The sequence below is a fragment of the Aptenodytes patagonicus genome, chromosome 1 (genome assembly GCF_965638725.1).
Source record: "Aptenodytes patagonicus chromosome 1, bAptPat1.pri.cur, whole genome shotgun sequence".
In the NCBI taxonomy this organism is placed as follows: Eukaryota; Metazoa; Chordata; class Aves; order Sphenisciformes; family Spheniscidae; genus Aptenodytes; species Aptenodytes patagonicus.
The window spans coordinates 193,827,096-193,852,215 of record NC_134949.1 but is presented as its reverse complement, the minus strand read 5'-3'; the positions used below and the strand labels follow the sequence as shown (position 1 = coordinate 193,852,215).

The 25,120-nt window shown below is 40.7% G+C and overlaps 1 protein-coding gene across 2 annotated transcripts in view; it reads left to right on the top strand.

Moving 5' to 3' along the window:
- Nucleotides 1–25,120, top strand: part of ENOX1 (ecto-NOX disulfide-thiol exchanger 1) — a 382,814-nt gene that overhangs the window by 278,666 nt on the left and 79,028 nt on the right. For both annotated transcript variants that reach the window (XM_076363460.1, XM_076363466.1), the window contains 3 exons: nt 1,333–1,539; nt 8,239–8,472; nt 21,003–21,215. In XM_076363460.1, coding sequence (XP_076219575.1) covers nt 1,333–1,539; nt 8,239–8,472; nt 21,003–21,215 — 654 coding nt within the window. The remainder of the gene's footprint in view (nt 1–1,332; nt 1,540–8,238; nt 8,473–21,002; nt 21,216–25,120) is intronic.

Sequence of the window (25,120 nt, the reverse complement as noted above, 5' to 3'; positions counted from 1 at the left end):
GCTGACTAGGTCTGGTCCCTACCTGGGGGATATAGAGGGAAAGGGGGACTACGGCTCCTCTCTTGCCATTTTTGGGGGGCAGCATGCGGATGAGCTGTTTCTTCTCTTTGAGAGCCAGGACCAGGCTTCCTTCTGCCCCTTTTGGGACTTTGTGCAAATGGAACACTCTTCCCACTGAGCCACCAGCTCAAGCACAAAGCCTGATTTTGTGTATGTTAGCCCCAGGAGTTTAGTTTCAGAGCCATCAGACCAGCAGCTTTCACTATCACTGTGAAGACAAAAGAGAAAATTAAGCAAATAGTCTGGTGCTCTGGATTTGCAGTGTACCCAGATCATGGTTTAATCAAATTGGCTGTGTGTGTGAATATGTATATCTATGTATATTTTAAGGTTGTAACCCCATTTACTGTGTTAAAGGGCCAAAAAACTGTGTCATATGAATCAGATTCCTTCTTAGAGAATTACTTTTAGAGGAATGCTCTAGTAATCTACATATAAACAAGGTGAGGTGTTGTGACAGAGTATATATTTTGTACAGCCTTCAAAAATTTAATAGTTTTCATGATTTAAGTGTGTATATGTTCTATAAATATATACATAAAAATAACATTTCCAGCCACTCCACTTCATGAGCACTTGTAAACAGCGAGGTTATCCTTCCCGTGCTGGCGTCGGCTCCATTATCTGGCAACAAGACAAAACAGATAACCGGTAGAGCATTTTCATCATGCTGTCACTTCGTTGTGTTTTCTGCTTTGTTTTTCTGCTTGCTGTGCTCTTGTACTCTGAGACAGAAATGAAATTATGCTAAGACCAGGGAAAGGCGTCCGTCCTGCCCAAGTGCCCGGGGTGTACGCAGCATGGGCTGACTTGCAGAGGGCCCACACACTTGACGAGTGTGGCGAGTGATGGGTATGAGCCAGAGACGGTGAAGTTCAGGCTTTGAATGTACTGCACCAGTGCTTGAGATCTGTGCTTGGGGTCATATCAGTTGCAGAAGCTCCTCTGCTTTGAAACAGAATATTTTCTATTTTTTGTGTGACTGTGCAGGGAAAAGAAAGATCCTTTTAGACCTTACCGTCTGACCTGGAGAACAACCCTCAGTGGCAGGAACTAATCTCTGAAATGCCACCTGAAACTTGAAAAGGTTTAGATTCAAGTAATCAATTTTGGACAATCTCTGCAATATTCAATTATTTTGCTTCTCCCTCTCTCCTGCCTCCATGCTATGTCAAGTAACTGTTGTTGCCCAGAACTGATTAGGGGAATGAATAGAGCCAATGGATCAAAAGACAAATTTTGTATTCCAATGTGATTTCTGTTTTGACTTAGATCTTCCACCACCTTCAACAAGAGAGAGACCTCCTGGGTGTAAAACAGTGTTTGTTGGAGGATTACCAGAAAACGCAACGGAGGAAATTATTCAGGAAGTCTTTGAGCAGTGCGGAGATATAACGGCAATTCGGAAAAGCAAGAAGAATTTTTGTCACATTCGTTTTGCAGAGGAGTTCATGGTTGATAAAGCCATTTACCTTTCTGGTACTTCACATTCCTAAATGGATTTTCCTTGCTTCTCATTTGTATTTTGTGATGCTAATGTTTGCTTATTTCCTTAGCTTTTATCTCAGCAAGTCTTTCTTGAGCTCAGTGGCTGTAGCTTGGAGTGGTAAGGGGCAATTCTGTATTTCTCTGTGTCTGCCAAGACTTGTGCATGGTTTTGTATGTTGCTTACCCGGGAGCAATTTCCTGCCATCCCACAACAATGCAACAGATCCTGAAATGCACTACAGAACAATCTTATTTTCGATTTACACAGGTTTATATAGTTTTGCTCACAGGTTGTGGAAAGAGGAGGGCACTAGGCCAGGAACAATGCTGTTTTCCAGTGCCAATTTCTCTGATAGGCTGGCAATTTCATTGGCATATTTTTATAGATTTGCAGTGCGGTCTGAATAAAGTCTGCCTTTATGCATGCATGTATTCAGCTACCGCATGGGTTAGATTCTGAGCCCCATCTGTAGGCTACGTCTGTTGCCTCCCAGGACAATGAGTGCCACAGAAACTCAGGTGTAAAATTTCAGAATCTCTTTTATTTTCCAACAAAAGAACAGACAAAAAAACCTGCTAACTCACAAGGAAAAAAGAAAGAAGAAAAAAGATGAAAAAAAATTCTGCTGTCACATATCAGGCTTCAGTGACTGTCAGTGCCCTCTTAAGGTTACAGGCTCCTTCATATGAGGATTGGTTTCCTAACTGAGCCCTTCTTTACCTTTCTGAGCTGGATCCCATTCCCTGTATGTATTTGTCTTCACGGGCTGGTTCATCTCTCTTTCTGGGTCCTGGGAAGACCCACAAGTGTTGTTTTGCCCCACAAGTGTAGCGCTTTCACCCTACATGCAAGGTATTCTTAAATAAACAAGGGCCAGGGACTGCTTCTTGGCCAAGACGAGCTGACACCGACTGGCTTACAGCCACCCACCCTGTGTAGGGTGACCTCGAAGGAACCCACTGGGACCATCCAAAATGAAGCGTGGGAGGCAGCTAACGATTAGAGTTACCTTATTAGAGCTCCCACCCTGACCATCTTCTGTTTAGCAGTAAGGACATAACCCCAATGTCCTGTAGTTGTCCATAGGAAGCTCACACAGCTAGAAACAGGTGGTCTCTCAAATCACCACCAACTACATCTTAAAATAAAAGGAAGAAAGAAAACATCTGAACTTTTGAAATATGGGGTCAGGAAAAACCTAGCTACTTTGTTTCACAAAGGTTTTTGTGTCTGGATTTGTGGGGGTCTTTTTCTAGCTTGGCTGATTGCTTTAAATACCTGTTTGAAGAGCTACCGAAAATCATGAGTTTTATGAGGTCTATATAAAGATTTCTTTGAAATATTGCTGTATTTTCAGGTTACTTCCAGATCTTCATTCCACCCTGTTTTTTTCTTCCTTTTTTTTAATTTTCACTTCATTTCTTCTTCCCTCCTCATGCTCTCTTCCCAGTTTCCACCCTTCCTGTTTAGTTGTTTATTCACTTATTACTTCCATAACGCTGTAGTTCATTGGGACAGATTACAAGCATCACAGTAGTAAGAAGCAGCAGCACATTTCCCAGCTTCCAACTTCTGTCTAGGGGGCCCCATCTCCGCAAATAATGGAGCAGAGGAGGGGCACACCAGATTAAGTAGGAGCTGGTATTACTGCATATGATAAACAAAACAGTGGCAAGAAAGAGAGCAAAGAAAAGCTCAGAAACGTACAGGCTGCCACCCTGGGCCAGAGCCAGTGTCCCTCTAGCTCAGTTTCCTGCTTCTCGGCAGTTGACTGCACCCTTTGCTTCAGTCCAAGTCAAGTTTTATTTTAATTTTATATGCCTTAAATCCCGGAGGACCAGATTTGATGATTAGAGGTAGGAAATTCCCTATGCTGCCATGTGTCCTCGTTCATAACGCACTAGAGTGCGCATTCAGAATAAGGGAAATGAGCAGAGATGGAGGTGGCAGATTCCCTTGCTCATCCTTCCTCATCCTGAATTTTCTGCTAGTTTGTTTCCAAGTTCCTGATCTATCCTTCCGTCTTCCATTTCCTTTCGTCACAGCCGCACTGCTGTCTACGCTTCCTCTTGCTGTCTGCTCTGCAGCCTCCCTCCCCATCTGTCTTTTCCTCCACACCTTTTCTTTCTTCTAAAGTGTTGTACTTAGTGTCTCTGACCAGATCAAGGAAAGAACCAGTGGAGCTGACAGGGAGGAGGGAGAAAAGCAGGGGCACACTGCAGCCAAGTTTCACTTCTTTTTACCACCAGCTCTGAACTCTGCAGGTGAAACAGGGAGCACTGACTGTCCCCCACCACCGCAGAGCACTAGGTGGCACTAGGCAGGGGCATGTTTTATTTGTACTGAAGTATTGGGGTTTTTTAACCAGTCTTTATTCCATTCTCAAACATAATGTATTCTGAAATGGTGGGGATAAAGCGTATTGTTAAGGCATTTTCTTTCTCCTGTAAGAGACAAAAGAGACGTACAAACAGAATTTGTGGTTAATATAGTATACCTGTTATATTAGGGGAAAGTCATGCCTTTGATATCTGTAATATAATGACAATTTTGTCTACCTAATCAGTTTTATCTGTCTACTCCATCTAATCTCATCAAACTTTGTATTTATCCTGTGCTTATCATCAGAATAGTGCAAGTGATTACAAAATCCATCAAGTAGTTTAATCACTGATTTTTTTCCTTTCTATTCCCAAGTAAATGTGTATGAAAATGAGACTGGGAGATGGGTAGAAGACTGTGATAAAAAAGTTGAATTGAGGAAGGGCGGTTTTCATTTAGGCCTGAAAGTTACATTTTGATCTCCTGAGGAAAAGACTTTCTAAAATTGACATACCAGCCCATGAGAAAGCTCTTTCTCCAAACTGTATGTACTTTACTCTTGTGGCTGACAATTCAGTAACTCCTGCAAATATTGATGGCCCTGGACTTGAAAATATGGGGCGAACAGGTGGCTTGAGACAGACCTGTTTATATCCCAAAAGCCTGTGTATGCATTTTTCCTGTGCTGATATTTTCCCCTGTGGGTTTCCATTTAGTACTGTGTACTGGTTTTATTTTATGTTCTCAATGATCACCATCAACACTCTGATCTAGATCCCCAGTTAGAGAGCAGCTATTGGCCGGTCCAAATATAGCAACACTCAAAGGTAAGTCAAGCCATGGAGTTTTGACTAGACCTATGATATGAAAATACTGTGTTCGATTTTTATTTGGCACCCTCATTAATTTTTCCTGTTGCTGCTCCTTTAAAGTGAGGATCTTGGCAAGTTCCCAAAGTCTTTTCCTCTGCCATTATGTGTGAAACTAAAATTAAAAATGGCAAGCCAGGCACGCAGTTAATGCTAGCTGCAGTGCTGAGCAAAGAGATGGGGAAAAGGGTCTATGAGGGCAATTCATTGCTCATGCATGAAGGGGAGGCAATGGCAGGTGGTTCTCGCAAACATTTAAATACTCTCGAACACCAATAAGGAGACATGGTATTGGAAAAGAGCGAGCCTCCCAGCTGCCCCGCAGCTCAGAGCTGCCATCCCGAATGGGTGCCTGAGGATCCCATATATAAAATAGGACCTGCCAGTTGTGCACCCCTTGCCACATCTTGCTGGCTATCAACCTGCCAAGGAGTCTGTTCTTCACTGGCCAGGCCATTGGTCCTGTAGTGTCCCCAAAGCCTGATTTAGGAGGGTGCAAGAAGCCATGCCAAAGGCATTTTCTTTTTTTGTTAATGGAAAGATGCCAAGCCCTGAGCAACCTGATCTGACTTTGAAGTTGACCCTGCTCTGAGAAGGGGATTGGACTAGATGACGTCCAAGGTCCCTTTCGACCCAGGTTATTCTAAGTTTCTGTGCTGGCGGAAACCACCTGGCTGGCTGGCCGGCCACCTTCAGTCTTAAGAGTTAGACAAGCAATGAGATTTTTTCAGTGTGATTCATGGGCAATTTAAAAAATCTGTTAATTTGGGAGCACTTAAACTGGTTACCTAAAGGGAACCATTTGTCCAGTGCTGCACAGGGTACTGGGGTTTGGACTGCAATTTACACCATTCAGTGTATTTTTCCATTATCCCCATTTACTTCAAAAATGAGGGCCACTTTAGTGAAACTCAGCTTTGCCGGTGCACACACAACCTGTAGATGCATAGTTCTTTTCATTAGCTCTTTATTCAGATTAAGTGGGGCTTTGAGGTCCACAGGAGTCTTGCGTCCTTCAGTGCCTTGTTTCTCGGTCTGTCCATGCCCAGTGTGCTCCTGCCGATGGAGGTGAAAGATGGGGGAGAGAAAGAGAGACTGTGTCTTCCTGGAAAGTACAGCCCAACTGGGAGATCTAATTTTACGTTCACGAGACCTGGCACCTCGGCAGTGTCCTTTCACATTGCTGATAATGCTGTTTTGGCACAGAGCAATCACTATTTGAGGAATGCAGCTGGCGAGTTGAACTGGGGGGGGGTTAACATCTGTCATGGTTATCAGGGTGGCTGCACTACTGACCCCTTTTGGCTGGCCCCTTTGTGCCTACACCTCTGTGGATAAAACCACATAATTACCCCCTTGTTAGTTCAGGGCCCAGCTCTGAAAGGTCACCACACTCTTCTATAATGTGTCACTGAATATGGTGTATCCGTAATTCTTCCCTTCAACACCTTGTGGCTAGAGCTACGTATGTGACCACAAACAAACAGCCTTCTGGGGAAGAAAGTAGTATTTACTCCTCTGAGCAAGAGAAAGCAGAGCAAATAAAGGGGGATTTAAAATAACAAACAATCCCCTCATTTGCCTCTCTTGCAATATTCAGTTCTATTTCACCCCAAGCTCGTGAACCTTGGAGACCAGATTTGGTAGGTTCCATGGAAGTTTTTGATGCCTTCTGGCTTTGAAGGACCTCTGAAACACTTAGCTCGAGTTTTTCATCTGGGTTTGGGCTCCTTGCTGGAAAATGAAAGTCATACCTCTTCCTCACTGACAGGCTACTTAGCTGAACTCGACAGATGTTTGAAAGGAAAACGTCAAATCAAAAGGCACCCAGATTGTTTTTTTTTTTTTTGAAGGATCACTACATATATGGATATTTAATGTCTTTGAAGCTATTGTCTCATATGTGCTGTGGTACAGACAGTCCCTTGTATTCATACAGCAGGATGTTTTTCCAGCAGTAAACCAAACAGAGTATGCCTAGATACGCATTTTTGCAAAGATGCTCCTAATCTACTACACAAGTCTTAGCTTTGCTGTCCCTGGAGAGAGTTCAAAACTGAGTTTTAACTGTGGTGATGAGGTGCTGAAGCTCTTCAAACCACAGGCAAACCACGAGACTGAAAGGTAGGTTCTCTTGAATTGCTGTTCAAAAGCAGCAAACACCATTTTTCCTGCCATTTTGAATGGGAGCTTCCTGCCCCTGGCGTTATTACTCAGTGGTTGTAGCAGTGTGTATTTCTGAAGAGCCTCCTATATGCCAGCTCAGCACAGAGTTCATCTCCACAGCATCCTGTGATTTGAGAAGTCTCTGCTGGGCTGCTCTGCTTCTGAGGCTACTGCAGCAAGTTGGCATGGAGAAATTAGAGCTGGCCCTGTGCAGACTGATTAATTTTACCTGCATCTGAAGGCTCTGTTTGCAGCTTTCTGCGTAGTGTTTTCTCACACTTTCTCTGAATCAGCATTTTAAAAGTTAAAGAAACTGCACTGCGAGTATCTTTCAGCCTTGGAAATAAAACTTGAAAAAAGGTAGGTGCCCAGCATATGTTCTTCCACAGTATAGTCACGAAAAGCTCCTTTTATAGTTTTGGCATGATTTGTTTGTCCTCTGACAGCAGTCAAGGGTTTTAGTCCAGAGCAGGGCCCTGTTGTACTGCTGTGTAGCCCCTGGCTTAAAGCCTTTGCAGTCTGCTAGCTTTAGCGTATGATACATTGACCAAATTATGAATATGTAGAACATCGCTAAAGACGAGGCACAACACATTTCATTATTTGTTCTGAAAGGGGTCTTGCAATTGTCTAATGAATCCATCCACACTTTTAAAATTACTGTAAAGAATGCTGAACTCTATTCATTTGTAGGTGGTTTATATTTGCTGCCAGATTATTTCCAATGGGGAATTGGGAAGTAGTGTTTGCAATTGTAAAGGCTCAAAATTTGAGATCTAGCATCAATGCAGGTATGACACTGCCCTCTTTGTGGCCCAGGAATTTGTGTAGCACAATTTTCTCATTCACCTATAGTCATGATTTTTATAAAATTCAGCCTTTCCCCATATTTCCAATTTCTTCGACAGGCTGGAGAAAAGCACTAAACTGCACATGATCTCAACAGGATCAGGGGAAGAAGGACTCTACATTCAAACCAAAACAGATCCTTTTTCAGTAGTTGTTTTTTGTTTAGCTGGCCTTTGCACTTATAAAGGTTGGGAGTATCAGGTACAAAAATGACATATTTTGAGAGACTCCTAAACAGGAATGTAGATTCTGTACCGTTGGGTCGACTTTTTCAGCTCATCTACTGTGTTGATAGGTGATGCAGAAAATTGCGTGGAAAAATGAGTGGATGAATGTTTGTCTTCCTGTGAAAGCACAATGATCGATAGATCATGTGTAGATATGTGGGAATCTGTTAATGTACATTTTTACTTAACTGCACTTGAGGGGAAAAAAAATAAGCAAAGAAGTCCTGCAACAGTTAGTTCTGCTTGTTGGTTTCAGGTTACCGCATGAGATTAGGATCTAGCACAGACAAAAAGGATTCAGGTCGCCTTCATGTTGATTTTGCTCAGGCAAGAGATGACTTTTATGAATGGGAATGCAAACAAAGAATGCTGGCCCGAGAAGAACGCCACAGACGCAAAATGGAAGAAGACAGACTGCGCCCTCCTTCTCCTCCGGCAATAATGCATTATTCTGAACATGAAGCTGCTTTGCTGGCTGAAAAATTGAAAGGTAAGCAGCATTTGATACTTTTCAGTGTATTATTCCTTAAGAGCAGGAGCCATCCAGAAGTCAGATCAGAGGAGCAGATTTCTCTCCTATGTATTTCATGACTTGCCCTGTTAGCTTCCCCCCATTTCTCTGCCGTTTCTATGCCAATGGTAATGGTACTCACCCACCTGCTAGAAATGTGTAACATCTGTCCATCCACCTGTGCTTTAACAGCTAAAACTCAACCTTCAGTGGGTTTTTTTTCAGTTCGGTTGCTGTCATCATCTACCTTGGAAATGCTCTCATAATAAGACAACCTGTTACAAACATCCTTCATATTAAAGGCCTGATTCTTAAAATGTCATTATTCCTTGACTGATATGTTACTACATTACATGCATGCGACTGTCCCAATTCCTAGCATTTAAATTGCCCTCATGAGCTGCATTTTAACATGCCCCTCAGATGCAGTGGTAGAATTTCTCTCTGACACACACCATCCATTCTTTCATTCCTTCTTTAGGGTTAGAATTACTTGTGCAAGATAGCATATTGTTTTGGTATGCGTTTGCTTGCTTGTTTGTTTTTTTCTAGGTCCACTTACCGAGTTCATATTTTTCAAGGGTGCAGCTTGAGGATTCCTGTCTTTAGTAGTTAACATAGAAAGTAAGAAGCAAAGAAATAAAATTATTCATGGTAAAGAAATTAAAAAAAAGATCAAGCAAACAACTCTTCATACCCCTTAGAGATGTATTTGTTTTCGTTAAGTGTTTAGCAACTGTGTTTGGCATTCTTTCCCCACGTGGTGGCCGAACACGTTACTTTACTGTGTGCCAGGTCACAAGAAACTGTCATTCTTGCCACTGTTTCAGAATTACCCAGATTAGACCTAGGCTATTCAGCTGTCAACACACTGGTCTCTGTTCTAACTATGAAACATGTTTGGAAGCTGGAGAAGGACAGTGCAAAGTGTTGCATCCTTGGAGCATGGAGCAGAGATGCACCCTACTGTCTCTTTGAGTACTGCGTTGGTCGCTGTTGTCACTGTTACCTCGGCCTGTTATTAGTTTGGCTGACTGATATTCTCACCACATACACTCCTCTATTAAATAATTCATTAAGTAACTGGGAGATTGGTAAAATAACCCAGATGGGTTGATAGACCAGGAGAAAAGGAGGAAAGAGGCCCAAATATAAGAATTTTTAATTCTTACCTATCTTCCAGTCCTGCTCCTCTAGAGGTTACACAATACAATACAGTTTTAGATCCATCTGTTCCCAGAATCTGTTTTCAGTTGAATATTTTAGGAGTTAATCTTTTATAGGGAAGTTTTTCTTTATGTAGTAAGTCCTAGAGGTTTCCTGAACTAAGCCAGAAAATGCAAGAAGTCTGGACAATTTCTTCCGTACGGCTCACCATTGCTTGGGGCAATTGAATGTGGGTTTTTGCAAGATGTTTAAGATGTCTATATTTAGAAGGGTTTTTCTTTTCATTCTGGAAAGTTTCCATACTTAATTAAAACTTATTCCAAGTACTTAGATCTTTGGTTCTCCTGAGGGACATTTGACCAGAGCTTGGCATATATGCACAAGTTTAATATAGAAATATTTTGAGCACATGTACATGACTGTTTCTCTGGAAATAAAGGTAAACTTTCAGAAACATATAGAATTGAATATAATAAATTAAGAAACCAAAATGGTAAGTTTATTTTTTATTAGTTAAAAAATCATTAAAATCCAGCGAAAGAACATATTGCAATTTTAAAAACTTCTCTAATTAGTGATTGCCTTGTAGCAAGATTAATGGCACCAGCCCTGGATCTGTATAGATTGTTGGGGATGGAGAATGCAAAGAAGCCCCCTCTCTTCTCATTGGTCATGAGTTGTCTCCTGTACTAGGTAATCTACAAAGCAGAGGGTAGGGTTCAGTCGTTATACTGGTCTGCTTTACCTTTCCTACGGCATCATAGCCAGTATCTATAAGGCAGTGAGGTGGAACATTATGGCCTCCCTTGGGCAACATGGATTCACCACAAGCCCTTTGTGTCATCCTAAAAACAGAAGTAAAGCAACACTAAAAAAACAGCTTTAACTCTGGCGAAGGGCAGTTCATGTCATCATACATTCACAATTTAAATGTGGACTTCAGTGAAGCTAACAGAAGATATATATACATACACACACACACACACACACACAAAAAAAAAAACCCACAACTTGGGGTCAAAATCTCAGGTCTCTGGATATCACCAGATTTGCATTGCTGCAAAAGCCTGGACAATTCATCCGAAAGAAAAGAAGGATCAAAATATATCTGCTTTTGGCAGGATTTACCTTGAAAGATTGGGTTTTGAGCAGATGCTTTGCAGTTGTTTTCTTAAGGAAGGTCATGACCTCCCCGTGGTACCCACATCAAAAGTCTCCCGAGCTCTGTTGCCAGCTCATGAGACAGAGCTGCAGGTGCCCAACATGCGGGTTTCAGCTCCTGCAGTGCCTCCAGAACTTCACTGAGCAACACTAGCTGAAAAGCAAGTCAAAATAGCTAAACTTCTGTCATCCCAAGATACTGCTTTGCAAGCACAGATGTAGACAACTTGGTCTGAATCCGAGCAACTTTTGTGGTCAAAATAACCTTGGAAACTCCTGACAGCAAGGAAATCTGACGGTGAGCAGAGATGAGCTAGGCTTATCAGCCATTCCCCTGTTGTGGTCTGGATATTTATTGAGTCTATAACAGAGGTGGCAATATCTCTTTTCACCTTCTGTAAACTGCAGCATAAGACTTAAAGAAATCTTTTTTGTGCACCAGACTTGGCTGGAAACTCTCGCCCCGGTATTGTCAGCATATTCCTATTCCTCTCATGTGCTGATGTCACCTGGTACAGCAGCAACTGCCGTAAAGGGGAGTGGGTGAGAGAGTATAGAGGGTCTTTTATGCTGGTTGGAAACAAAAGTTCGTTATAAAATTTCAGCTAGGTAATATTTACTGGTATGGAGCTTCATAGAAAAAAAGAACTGGTTTCTCAAAATGGACTGCCTGGTGACTGGGGCTGGGAATCCCCAGTATGGTATTCCCCGATTCTCACTTATTATGCAGTGCCATTGGGTTAAAAATGTTATTAATCCCAAAAATACCTCCACTGCATAGGAGGCCTTGCATACCTGCAAAAGTATGAGGGGTTATGACTTGTTCTCCATTCCCTGCTCTCTGTGGACTGTCCCAAATCCCTTCGTATCTGTAAAGAACTTGGTTTGAACATTTGATTTATGCAGAAATAAGGAAAACCCATAAAACTATGGACCAGTGCAGTTCTTCACCACTTCCCATTTTAGACTGTGGCAGATAGTGCTATTTAATGGGTTTCTTTTTCTTTTTCTTTTTCTTTTTCTTTTTCTTTCTCTTTCTCTTTCTCTTTCTCTTTCTCTTTCTCTTTCTCTTTCTCTTTCTCTTTCTCTTTTTCTTTTTCTTTTTCTTTTTCTTTTTCTTTCTCTTTCTCTTTTTCTTTTTTTCTTTTTCTTTTTCTTCTTTTTCTTCTTTTTCTTCTTCTTTTTCTTCTTCTTTTTCTTCTTCTTCTTCTTCTTCTTTTTCTTCTTTTTCTTTTTCTTTTTCTTTTTCTTTTTCTTTTTCTTTTTCTTTTTCTTTTTCTTTTTCTTTTTCTTTTTCTTTTTCTTTTTCTTTTTCTTTTTCTTTTTCTTTTTCTTTTTCTTTTTCTTTTTCTTTTTCTTTTTCTTTTTCTTTTTCTTTCTCTTTTTCTTTCTCTTTTTCTTTCTCTTTTTCTTTCTCTTTTTCTTTCTCTTTTTCTTTCTCTTTTTCTTTCTCTTTTTCTTTCTCTTTTTCTTTTTCTTTTTCTTTCTCTTTTTCTTTCTCTTTTTCTTTCTCTTTCTCTTTCTCTTTCTCTTTTTCTTTTTCTTTCTCTTTTTCTTTCTCTTTTTCTTTCTCTTTTTCTTTCTCTTTTTCTTTCTCTTTTTCTTTCTCTTTTCTCTTGCTCTTGCTCTTTTTTCTTTTTTTTCTCTACTAAGGTCTTCAGGGTCATGCAAATGAAATCCTTCATAACTTTTTCTTTGTTGGCAGTGTGGACGTTCTTCTTTACCTTTCATGTTGTTAGTCAAGAGTGTATTCACTTTTCTTTTGTCTAAGTGTCTGTGACGTTATTCCTCTCCCTGTCCACCTATCATGTTTTGCCACTTTTCACTATGTGGCAGTGACATATTGCCAGTATCTTGGGTGTAGATCTCAGGGATTTGAGCCTGTAGCTCTAAAAATATACGTCTATGCTACTAGCTCTCGTTGATTAAACATTTTTTGAGCTGGTCTGCATTGATAATTTGCTAGTGATGTTCTTTGCTGGTCACAGCCAGAGCCAAAAGGGGGAGAAGCCAAGGAGATGATAGTTCATAAAAGAAGAGATTTACTGCATTAGAAAGATGACTTGTCACAAAATATTTGATTTAGATTTGTTTCATGCACTCCCATATCATGTTCGCAAGCCTTCTTCATGACTCCAGGACATAGAAGGCAGAAGAGAACTGAGCCTGGACTATCAGAATGAAATGAGCTCCAGCATTCAAACTAGATGGGTAACATGGGGAAGAACACGAGCTCCGTCTCATACCAGGGCTATGCTGATCAGTTTTAGGTTTGTACCACACATTTTAGGTTTGCAAGCTAGTTGGGAAAATAAAACCGCTACTTAATTTTGCATGACAAGTTATTTTTGTTTGAGGGTTTTTTTGACCTTCCAAACCACTAAAGTAGATTTGAAGGGAAAAAGCAAAATAAAAAATAGGCACCATTTGTTTAAAATGGTAAAGTAAAATTTCACTTTTTCAAAAGGTACTCTTCAAATCTACTTTTTGATCCAAATATTCCAAAATTTGTCACAACATTACAAATAGTTTCATCAAACCATTCTCTGATTGCCACGGAATACGATAACAGCTAAACATAACTCAGGTTAATGAAACTTCTGTCCTCCCTTCTGACATCCTCCTGCCTTAGGTAAAAATCTGTGTTTCCCTGAGGAAGTATCTCAAGAAATTCATACATGTGAATTCTGGGAAACCAAGGTCTTTTACAATGAAGTGTAAATGTGAACTGCCTCCTTAAAAAGCCTTTGAGAATAGACCCTAAGTTCTTGGTCTGACAAAACCAGCAGAATATTGTGTCTTCTGCTATTACATTATAAAAACGTGATCTTCTTGTCTTCTGGTTCATTGCAGCATTTTGTTTGGTGCGTGTCTTTGAGATTTTAATTCTTCAGTATTAAATCAGATGCGTTATTACTGCACAGTGAGATGTGTCGGTAGATATTTAGGATCAAATTTGCATACCCTGACATCTGTTTTCCTGGGTGCTTTATAAACGGTTGAGTAATGTGGTGCCCCGAACATCACACAAATGGAAGTAGGCTGAACCTTTTATCCTTAAGTGCAACGCTGCTCTGTCAGGTGCATTGGAACACAACATTTTAATCTGTGTGCTTATGACATTTGTGTTTCAAAGCAGAAATTCGAACTTTATGGTATTCTTAATTCAAGCATATCTGTACCTAATGGTATCATCTTCAGAAATCACTTCTTGCATATAAGCTCCTTTAAAATACTACATCTGTCTTATTTGCTGCAGGAAGTTAAATAGTTCCACCATCTAACAAAGACATCTCTTTATATGTGATTATCTGTTTTTTAAATATTTTGAGCAAAAGAGATATAAATATCTGCAAGTTATATACAATGCCCTGGAATTTACCTCCCTTTTAAATACAATGTTTCTTTATGAGCACAGGAAAGTTATTCATGTGGTTTTCCATTTAAAAAAATATAATTTGAAAAATTGAAAAGCTGCTTCTTTGCCAGGCACGGTATTATCCCCTGAAGAGAGAACAGATTGGAAATTTAAATAAATAGATGGCAGTTACAGTAGAATGAACTAACCAGGGATGCATCTTGTGCAAGATTCAGGTAACATCAAGCCTGACAATCTCAACCCTTGCACATCATTTGAAATATAAACAACATTTAATTGCTTGGGAAATAGGATATTTCACTGAGAAGAAAACCACGCTGCTTTCATTATCACTTTGCACTTGAGAGCCAGACTTGTGGAGCGCCGCAGAAGCGGTGCGGTTATCGAGAGGCAAGTCTCACACAGAAAGGATCGAATTCAGTGCAGGGCTACGTCAGCAGAGGAGGCAAAGCTGAGATCCTCCGAATGAATCCAATGAATGCCAGGTTTAATTGCTGCTGAAAGACTCCAGACCTTTTTTTAGCACTATCTTTTTTTATTAGTAGTATATCAGGACAGAGCCCTACCACAGACATGTTTCAACACTTTAGCGTCAAATCTGTTCACTCACCCTTCCCGTTTTTAGATCATCATTTTCTCCTTCCTTCTTCCATATGCTGCTGACATCTGCTGTGACACAATACATCTGGCTCTGAGAACCTCGCACAGGGGCTGTGAGCAGGCACGGTGCAAGGGCACTTTTGTCTGCTGGCAGAGGAGCGTAAGGTCGGTTCAGCTATCGGCAGCCTGGTAATCCAATTCCCTGGGCACCTTCCTCCGAAAGCCTGCAAGAAATAAATTTGCTGTTAAGTGTATTACTAAAAGTGTCCTCCTTCACCTAATCTGTATTGTATCAATGCGAATTTTAAGGTTTTAATATAAACCCACTTGATTAAATGTACCGCACTGCAAAATGACTCAAGTTAATTACTATGAACTGGGAAATTGCAGCTCGTCGATCTGAAAGTTTGTGGTGTGATTTTGAGAAATAGGGAGGAAACTCAATACCCTCATAATTACTTTCTATTGGAAATAATGGCATCAGCAGGATAAGATAATGGATTTCTGTGTCTCACATGAAACACCCACCTCTGGAAAAATCTTGTGTGATTTAATTTGGAAGAAAGAGTTTGATGATACAGGGGGGAAAGAGTACCTTTTAAGATATCTTTTAGTAAATGTATATGCATATTTTTATCAAATCTAGTTTCAGCTAGTCATTTATTCCGTAAATGGAAAAGTTTCTTGGTTATAGGATACAGTTAAGGCTATTTAAGAAATAGAAAGGTGGATATTAATCATTCTTTAAAATAACCCTTTGGCAGCAAGAATTTGTATTGCCTGATTCTCACTTATTATGCAGTGCCATTGGGTTAAAAATGTTATTAATCCCAAAAGTACCAGACGACTGATGTGTATGTTGCATGGCACAATTATATAAGATATTTGAGCAGGGGAAAAAAGAAGGCGAGGGTAGTAGCTGAAGGGTTGTGTTTCTAGGTCAGTGGTAGGCACTCTGTGCAAGAGAAGCTCTTAAGCCAAGAGAAAAATAGGTCGTCATTGTGATACCAAAAGTGGCATGTGCTGGGCAGCAAATTGTTCCTGATGCACAGGGGAGCTGGGCTGAACCTACTGATGAGAGAGGTTAGTAAACCTTTTCCCTGACCTGATTCACCCACAGCAGTCACCCATTGTGGTTTATTACTTTTCATATTGAATTCAGTGTTTGCAGTTTAGAAATCTTAGTTATAGCATAATAAGTTATTAAATCAGAAGTCAGATTAACAGTAACCTTGGCCGTACCACCTCCACCGGCTGCAGTTGTATGGAGTGAAGAAGTTTGCATCCTGAACTGGCCTCTACCACTTTCCTGTAATAGCTGGGCTGGGCCCAGTTTGACAAACTGGAACTGGAGCGTGATCAGACGAGCAGCTCCAGGCAGACCCCAGGGCAGTGTAACTGGGAGCAAAGGGGTAGTGCTGAGCAGGTGAGGGTGAGGCAGGGCACACATCATCATCCTATGGCACAGCTACAGCTGACAGGGACAGGCTGTCAATCAGAGGCAAATAGATGGGATATATCCCACGACTCTTGTCCCCTCTCTGTATGCCCTGCAGCGCAGTCATTCTCAGTGCTCACAAGAATACCTTCAAGGGGTGTTTGTTAACTGGATTTCTACTGGTCAGGGCAGAGCTTAGCATAAGGGCAGTCCTGTCCCTTCCCATGTTACAGAAGGGCCAGAGAAAAATAAGATCATTAATGCAACCCAAAACATACGCAGCCAGCACAGAAGCTTTCTAGGTGTAGTCATTAGGATAAATAGCAACAAGCTCTGTCTTTCCAGCGTCTCCTTGCAAGCCTAGGAGATTGCATCAGGGGAGCAAGATTAGGGACAAGAGATAGCATGTGCTGACAGCACCATGGCCTATAGGACAACACAAAAGGATTGCTGTGATTTAGACAGGCTCCAAGTGTTGTGTGAATTATCTCAGATACTTTTCAAACATTTGAGAATGCCCAGGGTTGGAAAGATACCAACAAGGCTAAAAGCAACTGTAGCCCAGTGTTTGATCTTGTCCTAGCTAGAAGTCCAGCAAACAACGTCACTCTCGAAATACAGAAATATAAAGTTAGCTATATTTGAAATATGCCTATAAATGTCAAAATGATAGTAATAAGAGTGCTTGAATGCCTGCCTTCAGAGTGATGGATTAGTCTATCTCCTTTCTAATGTCTAAGGCCTTAGAAACTGTCACCAAAGTTGTGAAAGCACTTTATGGAGGTGCTTAATATTGAGACATAAATAGTCACAACATTTCAGATTACTCTGAGCTGAATTCTGCCCTGTGTTACACCAGGGAAACTCCATAAACTGAGAGCAAAACCTCTGTTTCCAACGCTTTTTCCCAGTATACCATTTTGTAGCGGTTCTTGTCATTGATTTTTCTATTAAGTAGTTTATGCCAGTTGAGATTGCTTAGAGGTGGTCAAATTACAAGCAGAAAAATGTAAAACATTTGTCAACAATTATTCCTTTTTTTCATAGAAATATCCCTGTTGACAATTTCCCAGACAGCTCTAGGGATGCATTTTCTTTTCTTTATATTTCATTTCCTCTAAGTTGTGAGCTAGGATTTAAGTGCCAAATATCTTCAGTTGATACAAGAGGAGTTTGAAATATCCTATCTCTAGAGGCCTGTGATCGAGTCTGGCAGCACCTGGAACTCTCTATCGACAGACACCCAGCAAGCCATCCTCAGGAGATGGGTAATATCAAAGCGACATAGCGTGCATCTCAGCTTCCAGTGTAACTGAAAACCCAACATAGGTACACAAACGCTGCGTAGGTGTTCTGTAACTGGTGCACTTGTGTAACGGTTGGGAATACTCTGACCAAATGTAGGCGTCTGTTGCAGAGATGTCTATACCTGAGGAGGTCATCCCAGGCTCCCAGAAGCAGGCACTTCTGGGGCACAGTTCACCTCACCCTCAAATAGACAGCTAAAACAGGACTGACAAAGCCTGTCCGACAAGTGTCCATCTCTTTCCATTGACTGTATCAGGACCCTGGGGTTACTAAATCAGATGTTGACATAAAAGAGATGAATCCTACCTTATTTGCTTAAAACATGCTGTAACTTGGAGGAGAAAAAAGCTTTAAATGTGAAAAATAATTTGCCATGTGCTCATTTTAAAAGCACGATTACATACAAGAGCATGTCTTATATAAAGGAATTTATTTTAAGAGTATGTTTTTAAACAGTGTATATTTATGTGCATCCTACCGCAAGGGAATAATTTTGAACAGAATTAGGAGGTTTGTTTTATTTTTTTAATGAATGGCTGCAATCATAAGGCAGTTCATGCTCTGCTTAAATTAGATTCCATTGCTGCATTTCTTCTACTATTTTTCTACTAAATAAAAAATAAATTAACAATCCAGGATAAAAATCTGATTTTCTAAGTGAACCTCTGATTGCTCAGAGTCACTGCATTCTGGATAAAGAAAATTAATTCACGGTGAGTTACCTTATGCCAGTCACTGAGTAGTCAGCTCAAGAATAGAAAAGTTAGAAATGAAGGTGAAATAAGGAAATTTTAAAACTGTAGAGAAAAGATGTTATTTACTAATGTGCTCCTGTTGTGCATATATTACCCTCTAGCATTTTTTAATGTATCTTCTAATTATGTAATCAATGAAGATGCTGATGTTTACCAATGGAAGGATTTTTTCCTGCTAGTTCGGAGCCATGAATTAACTATAACAGGCCCACAGACCTCTGCAGCTCCCGGCAGTACAGTGTGTTGAAAACAGCTTTTCAGCATGTCCTTTTAAATGGGTTGAATCTGTGTGGCAGAAGGATGGCATGTTTATGAACATCCCTCACAGACACCAACTGTGCCTGATCAAAACAAAACAAAAGGAGGGGTGTTTTCATTTCATATAGACTCTATAGCAAAACAGCATAGGTCTGTGTACTGGGGAGACATTAAAGCAAGAAAAAGGGAGAATGGTTCTGTGCAACTGATTTTCCTCATGCATTTCCATGGAACATTTTTGCTCAGTTCTGCACGCTGTTTCTTCACCGGTCACAGTGTACCTCTTCAGAGGTCCTTCTGTGTATCATTTCTCCCGACTTTGCTGTTCATGTCTTGACCTAGACTGAATGGGATCATTTACCCTAAATGGTACTTCAGTGTTGGGTGATAAATTATGTGTGATGATATAGATAATGATGTCTACAAGGAAAAAAGAGGAACATTCAGCTGTAGTTACTCTCTACTCAGAATCAGCCGCATCTTTCGTGTTAACAGGCTAGTGCCATCCGCAGGGTGACCTGACTGTACAGACTGTTGGAAATTGCATGCTAACATTGCCAGAAGCCATTACAGGTTATTCTTATTGACTACTGTAATTATAACAAACATTATGTTCCAGGGATGAGTTCTTGGCTGTATTGGATCTGTGACATCCAGCTCCCATGTATTTCGCAGGCTGAAGATTTTACCCAAGCATGGAAAGCCTTATCCTGGTGTTTTCTTGCAATGAAGAGGCTTTGCCTGAGCCTTCTTTACATTTGGCTTTTCTGAGGCCCATATTCAGCCAACCTCACTCATCAGAGCCACTTAATACATACCTGCCGCGTATGTATCCAGCAAAGCTAGGATGTAGAGTCTAATCCAAGGGGACAATATGGAAAGAAAATATGCCTGACTGACTCTTCCTCCCCAGAGACAATTACTTAATGAATGATGATGATGAATCACATGTTAATGTAAAGTTACAACAGATACGTCATCATACCAAGGGAGGGTGTTATGATGCTCTTATTTTGCAAATTTTTGCGGGGATCTTGGGTGAACATGCCTATCCAGCTGCGGAGCGCAAATCCTATTGCTGTAGCTGACAGCTAAAGATCAGGCAATGTAAAATCTAGTCTTCACAGGCTGTGGGCACAGAGCATGTCATTTGTCCTCTCTGTACTTTAGGCTCCTCGCCTTTTAGGGAAGTGATTACTGATTCAGAATAAAAGCCCAAATCATCACTTAAGTATTAGTATGTCATTATTCTTTGCACATGGAAAGCAGAGTCTTATAAACTATGCCCCACATTTCTGTATCCTGTAACACAGTTGGTTAGGTTTAATATTTTCCAATTTTCATTTTAAGTGTCTTTTGGTTATAACTATACTACTTCTCCCCTCCATAACTGTATACCTTCTCCTATAGAAAGGTTTACCTACCATCTAAAATATATATAAAGAAATCTAACCATCAAGGACTAGATGAGATGTTTAAAATGATTTGTTGGGAAATGGAAGTTTTATAGAATAAAATCCTGGGGAAAAAATGAGATCAAATTGCACAAAAACGGTTCCACAGGAAGACACTCTGTTGTAATAACATTTTCTTGCAGTTCAGCATAAATGGGACTTAAAAAGAAATGTGTCCTCTTAATCGTGATGAAGCCAGAAGTGTAATGGATGCTGTACTAAGAGTCTTCCGAGGAAGCTGAGAGCACTGTCAGAGGAAAGAAGATTACTTGGGGAAGGAGTGCACAAAATCTAGCCACCAGTTTTGGCAATCTTTCTGCAGAGAAATATAACTTTAGTTACCTGAATGGTAAACATAAAGCTGTAATCCAGGTGTTTGCCTGGATTCATCTGGACTCCTTTAAAAAAAATATGTAAAACAAAACACAGGCAAATGCAAAATACAAAACAAATACAGACACATCATCTGTTCAGAGCAGTTCCTTGTAATTAATCCGTGCTTTGAGGAGGAATTGTTCAGCCTCGTCATTGTTCATTAATTAAGAATGTGATGTTAGTGAAATCTGTTGACAAAAGCCCAAGACTGAGCTTTCAGCCGAGCAGATTAACGTGGGCACATTTCATTTCCTCAGTGGGTCCAGTAACACAGAGGTCTCCTCACTCCCACTGTAAGGTCATTCCATATCACTGAACGGCTTAAGGGAGACGTCGTGAAAGCAAGGAGTCAGGCCACAGGGAAGGAGGGGTTGCTTTTTGTTGTGAGAAAGCTATTAAAATAAGCGGAAGACAAGTCTTGAAGGAAGATTTATGTAGCTTCACGTGGCAGTATTGGCTTCCTACATCTGATAGAACAAAGGACCCAAAAGTTGCCCAAAATGATATACTGCAAGCAGGATTTATGATGATTTTAATGTGACACGGAGCAGAAAATGTGTTCTTGGCAGGATATTTATGCCTGCAATTTAAAACCTGTGCTTTGATTGTTCTAGATGATAGCAAGTTTTCAGAGGCCATCACGGTGCTGCTTACCTGGATTGAGCGAGGCGAGGTGAATCGTCGCTCTGCAAACCAGTTTTATTCGATGGTGCAGTCGGCCAACAGCCATGTCCGCCGGCTCATGAATGAAAAGGCAGCTCATGAGCAAGAAATGGAGCAAGCCAAGGAGAGTTTCAAAAATGCCTTAACAGGGATCCTCACTCAATGTAAGTAACTCCTTTTTGTCCAGTGTTGTTGTAGTGATGGTGGTGGTGGTGGTAGTGGTTTTTTTATCATTTTGTTTGTTTGGGGGTAAGTAGTTGCAATGCAGTCATATTCTACTTCATATCCTATTCCATACTCTATGGCAATTTGGAGGAACAAGGACCATTCCTAAGAGCTTATTTCTCAAGGTGAGCAAAGTTTCAGTAGTTTTTTTATTAATAGACGAAGACATGCTCTATGCATAATGTCTACTGTTGCGTAGACATAACGCTTCAGGAACGGACCAGACAGAAGCCTCCCTGCTCTGAGCAAAGATCATACTTTTGTGGAGAGAAGTGATATGTAGCCTGTGTGTTGCAGCTAGTTAACTAGGCCAATTACAAAATAGAGGACAATTAGGTTATATTTTTAGCCTGCGTTTAGGTAAAAGGAAGTAGGATTCAGCAACTTTTAGGGATATATTCACAGCATACAGGCCACCCCCACAGTAGAATAATATGCTGTACTGCTGCTGGCATCAGGACTGCTTGGCTGATACAATGCCAGTATTAATTTGGCAGATAAACTGCCTTAAATATTTAGTGCTGGCAGCTATTTTCTTAGTACAGAAATATAATCAATGAAGTTAACTTAATGAGGTTCCCTCATAAAACAATAATCGGGATACTTGCCTGGAAGTGTTCTATGAAGGGAAGGGAGGAGAAGAGAGGAGAGCAGAGCAGAGCAGAGCAGAAGAGAAGAGAAGAGAAGAGAAGAGAAGAGAAGAGAAGAGAAGAGAAGAGAAGAGAAGAGAAGAGAAGAGAAGAGAAGAGAAGAGAAGAGAAGGAGAAGAAAGGAGAAAAAAGAAGATGAGAAGAAAGGAGAAAGAAAACTAATTTCATTGTTGCTGTTTTTTAACATGTCTACTCATGGCTGCTCAAGCAAGAGGCTTTATGATACTCAGAAGGGTGGAGCCTGAAGCCAGCTCTCATATGCAAGTTAAAACAAAAACCAAGACAATTTACCAGATGGAGGACAATGAAGTTGTTACATTGTAATTTCTGAATCACACCCCTAATATTTACATAAAAAAATAAGCCCTAAAGGCTTTTCTGCGATATTTTTCTGGTCCCTCAGTGGTCATCCTTCAGAAATTAGGGCTGAAGGCAGAAACTTGGAAGGATTTGCCTGGGTTAGGAGAGCAGCCCCTGGAAGCTTCCTGTGTATGTGATGGAGAGATCAGCACCTCAGAAGACCAATTCACCCCAGGGCATATGTCCTTCTAATTTAAGAGCTTAGATGCTTGAACTTAGGAATAAAGATTCTGGGCCAAAGACATTTGATTTCTGAAGATGTATGTTCAGTGAGTAAATTTTAAAGACCAGCTAATTCCCTTGGTAATTTGCTAGGCAATGTCATCTTCCACCTCAGCAACTAAAAGACAGTGTGAGGAGCAGAGATGCAGGCACCATGCATGGCCGTGCTGTTCAATTCACACCAGGGCCTCTGTAGTATTGTGTGCAACAGCCAGCCCTAGCATTCGGAAATGCCTTCTTCAGCTGCATTTAAAAAAATCCCCCATTGTCAGCAGGCTGAACTTTACTTAAATCAGTCTAAATTAGCCCGTTTGTCACCAACTGTTGTAGAACATCTGTCACTTGGAAATAGAGATCCCTGTAGTTTCAGGTGGAAACTTGCAGTTTTGGCTATCTGGTTTGTTCCTGTAATGTGCTGAATGCTGAACTTACAAAAGCAGAAATAGGTCTGGCTTCAAAACAGGAGTTTCAGAGTGCCACAGTCACAGCAACGCCTGGAAGAAGAGAGTTTCTGACAGGTCTGGCATAGGAGGACAAGGACAAGGTCAGCAAAAAAAACAGGCTCAGGGAAAGGTGTTACACTCTGTGGATTTTATAAGAACAAATTTTATGAGCTTTCCAGATGCTCCACATTCGTTATTTTATAAACATCATAAACATTGGCCATTATTAGCATTAATGTGTCTTACTAAATTTCTCTGCAAACTTGCTAGAAACAGATGGATGATGTTTTTGCTTTACACATGTATATGCCTGATTGCTAAACATGGAGACTGTGAAATGAGCTTCCCTTTTTCAAGAATTTTCCTGTATTTGAGTTGATCTGAGGAACGTTTTTCATGCGTCCTTTTCCATTGTTTTCCCACAGCCCTATTTAGTCGGTTACAATATGTCACTTGCTTTATGAAGAAGAATTTGAAATTACTAGATGTCCAAGACAGGTGCGTGTGGTCTATTAAATTCTGCAGAGTACCAAAAAACCACTTCTGCTGTTCCGCAGTAAGGATCCAAAAGTCTAGTGGAATGCTGCAGCTGTGTGGCCATTTGACATAATTATTACAGTATTTTTAAAATACCATGTGGCGTTCCTCTGTCATGAACTAGGTCAGATGTCCAACTCCGAGCTGACCATTCTGGGCTTTCTTTGCAGTCAGCAGAGAAAAATAAGCATCTCCAGGGGATGAGTCATCAGACTGACCTCATGGTGCTCTTCCAGTGAGATGAATCATCCCTTGGAGATGCCATTTTTTCTCTGCTGCCCATGCAGGATTCACAGTGGGTCTAGCTCAGAACCAGATGTTCAACTTTCACATGCGTTGTGCAGAGCAGATTGATCCCATTTACTGTGTGTAGTCTTCATACAGAAGGACGTAGCATAAGGGAAGAACTTGGATTTAGCTAAAAATGCCAGCATTGTAGCAGTGAATATTATGGGGAGTGAAGAAGAAATACGTTAAGAAAATGGGCTTCAAGTGCATTCCCCTGGAACACACACACTGTCTATGTGAGTCTCAGTATAAAATGCTTTGTTATTAATGAGGATTAGTGTGGCCAGAACATTTCAGCTTATGGCCCAACGACTAAAGAAGTACAGGTATTGAAATCCCTGCTACAAATTTCTGCCTGGAGGTATTTAGAAGATTACCAGGTGGATTACCCCTAAAAATTTGGGTCAAGTGTTCAGCATATGAATTAATTACCTGACCAAGGTACTTGTGCCAGGATAATCAGTGAAATAAAGTGTATTACTGCTGTCACACCACCAATTTACAGCCCCTGATTTAAGTTCTACAGGGAGTCTTAGCCTTGTTATGGTGCTTCTTCAGTTATTTAAGGGATAAAGAAAAAAAAATGTCCAATTCCTTCTTTTTTATTAAATTACTTAGTTTTTCTAGATTTTAATCTGTGCTTAAAATATGGATTGTTTTCCAGGAATTTGGATAGTTCTGTCTTTGCAGTTTGTTTTCTAAATTCTTCCACTTTGCTTCCACAGCAGTTATGTGTGACACTGCTCCCTGACTTTCCATGCATCTCCGTTTCGTTTCCTCCCAAACCACCTTTTCAGCCTAAGGCTTATAGATGTTGATCTTCATGTGTAAGAAAAATGGAAGCCCTAGAGACATCCGCGTTGGGCTGTTTTTTAGGCTACACCAAAGCTGCAATTCTCTTCTCTGACTTTCTCCTCCATGCACTGTAAACATCATCTACCTCTTATTGAGGTTTCAGACTATTTAGTGCACTGTCCCTTGACAACATTTTCAAAAGTACCTATAGATGAGTGAAGATTCAAAATCCCATATTCAAAAATTAATTTGATATCTCAAGAGTCAGACACACAAGGGGGTGGAACTGTCCCAGTATGCAGGTAGATAGATACACAGTGTAATTAACAGAAGTGCCCCACAGATGAGTATTGAGCAGCTAATGACACTCACTTATGTGTGGTCATTTTTGTCAGTTTTACTAATGGATGAATATTCAAGGGACTTAGGCACCAGACCCCAGCAGGGTCTATGAATCAGTCTGTCGCGTGCCTGTGGGGGAACAGTGGGAGGGTGGTTTTTATCATGAAGCCCCCTGGCCAGATTACTTGCTGGTCACGTGGTAGCCTT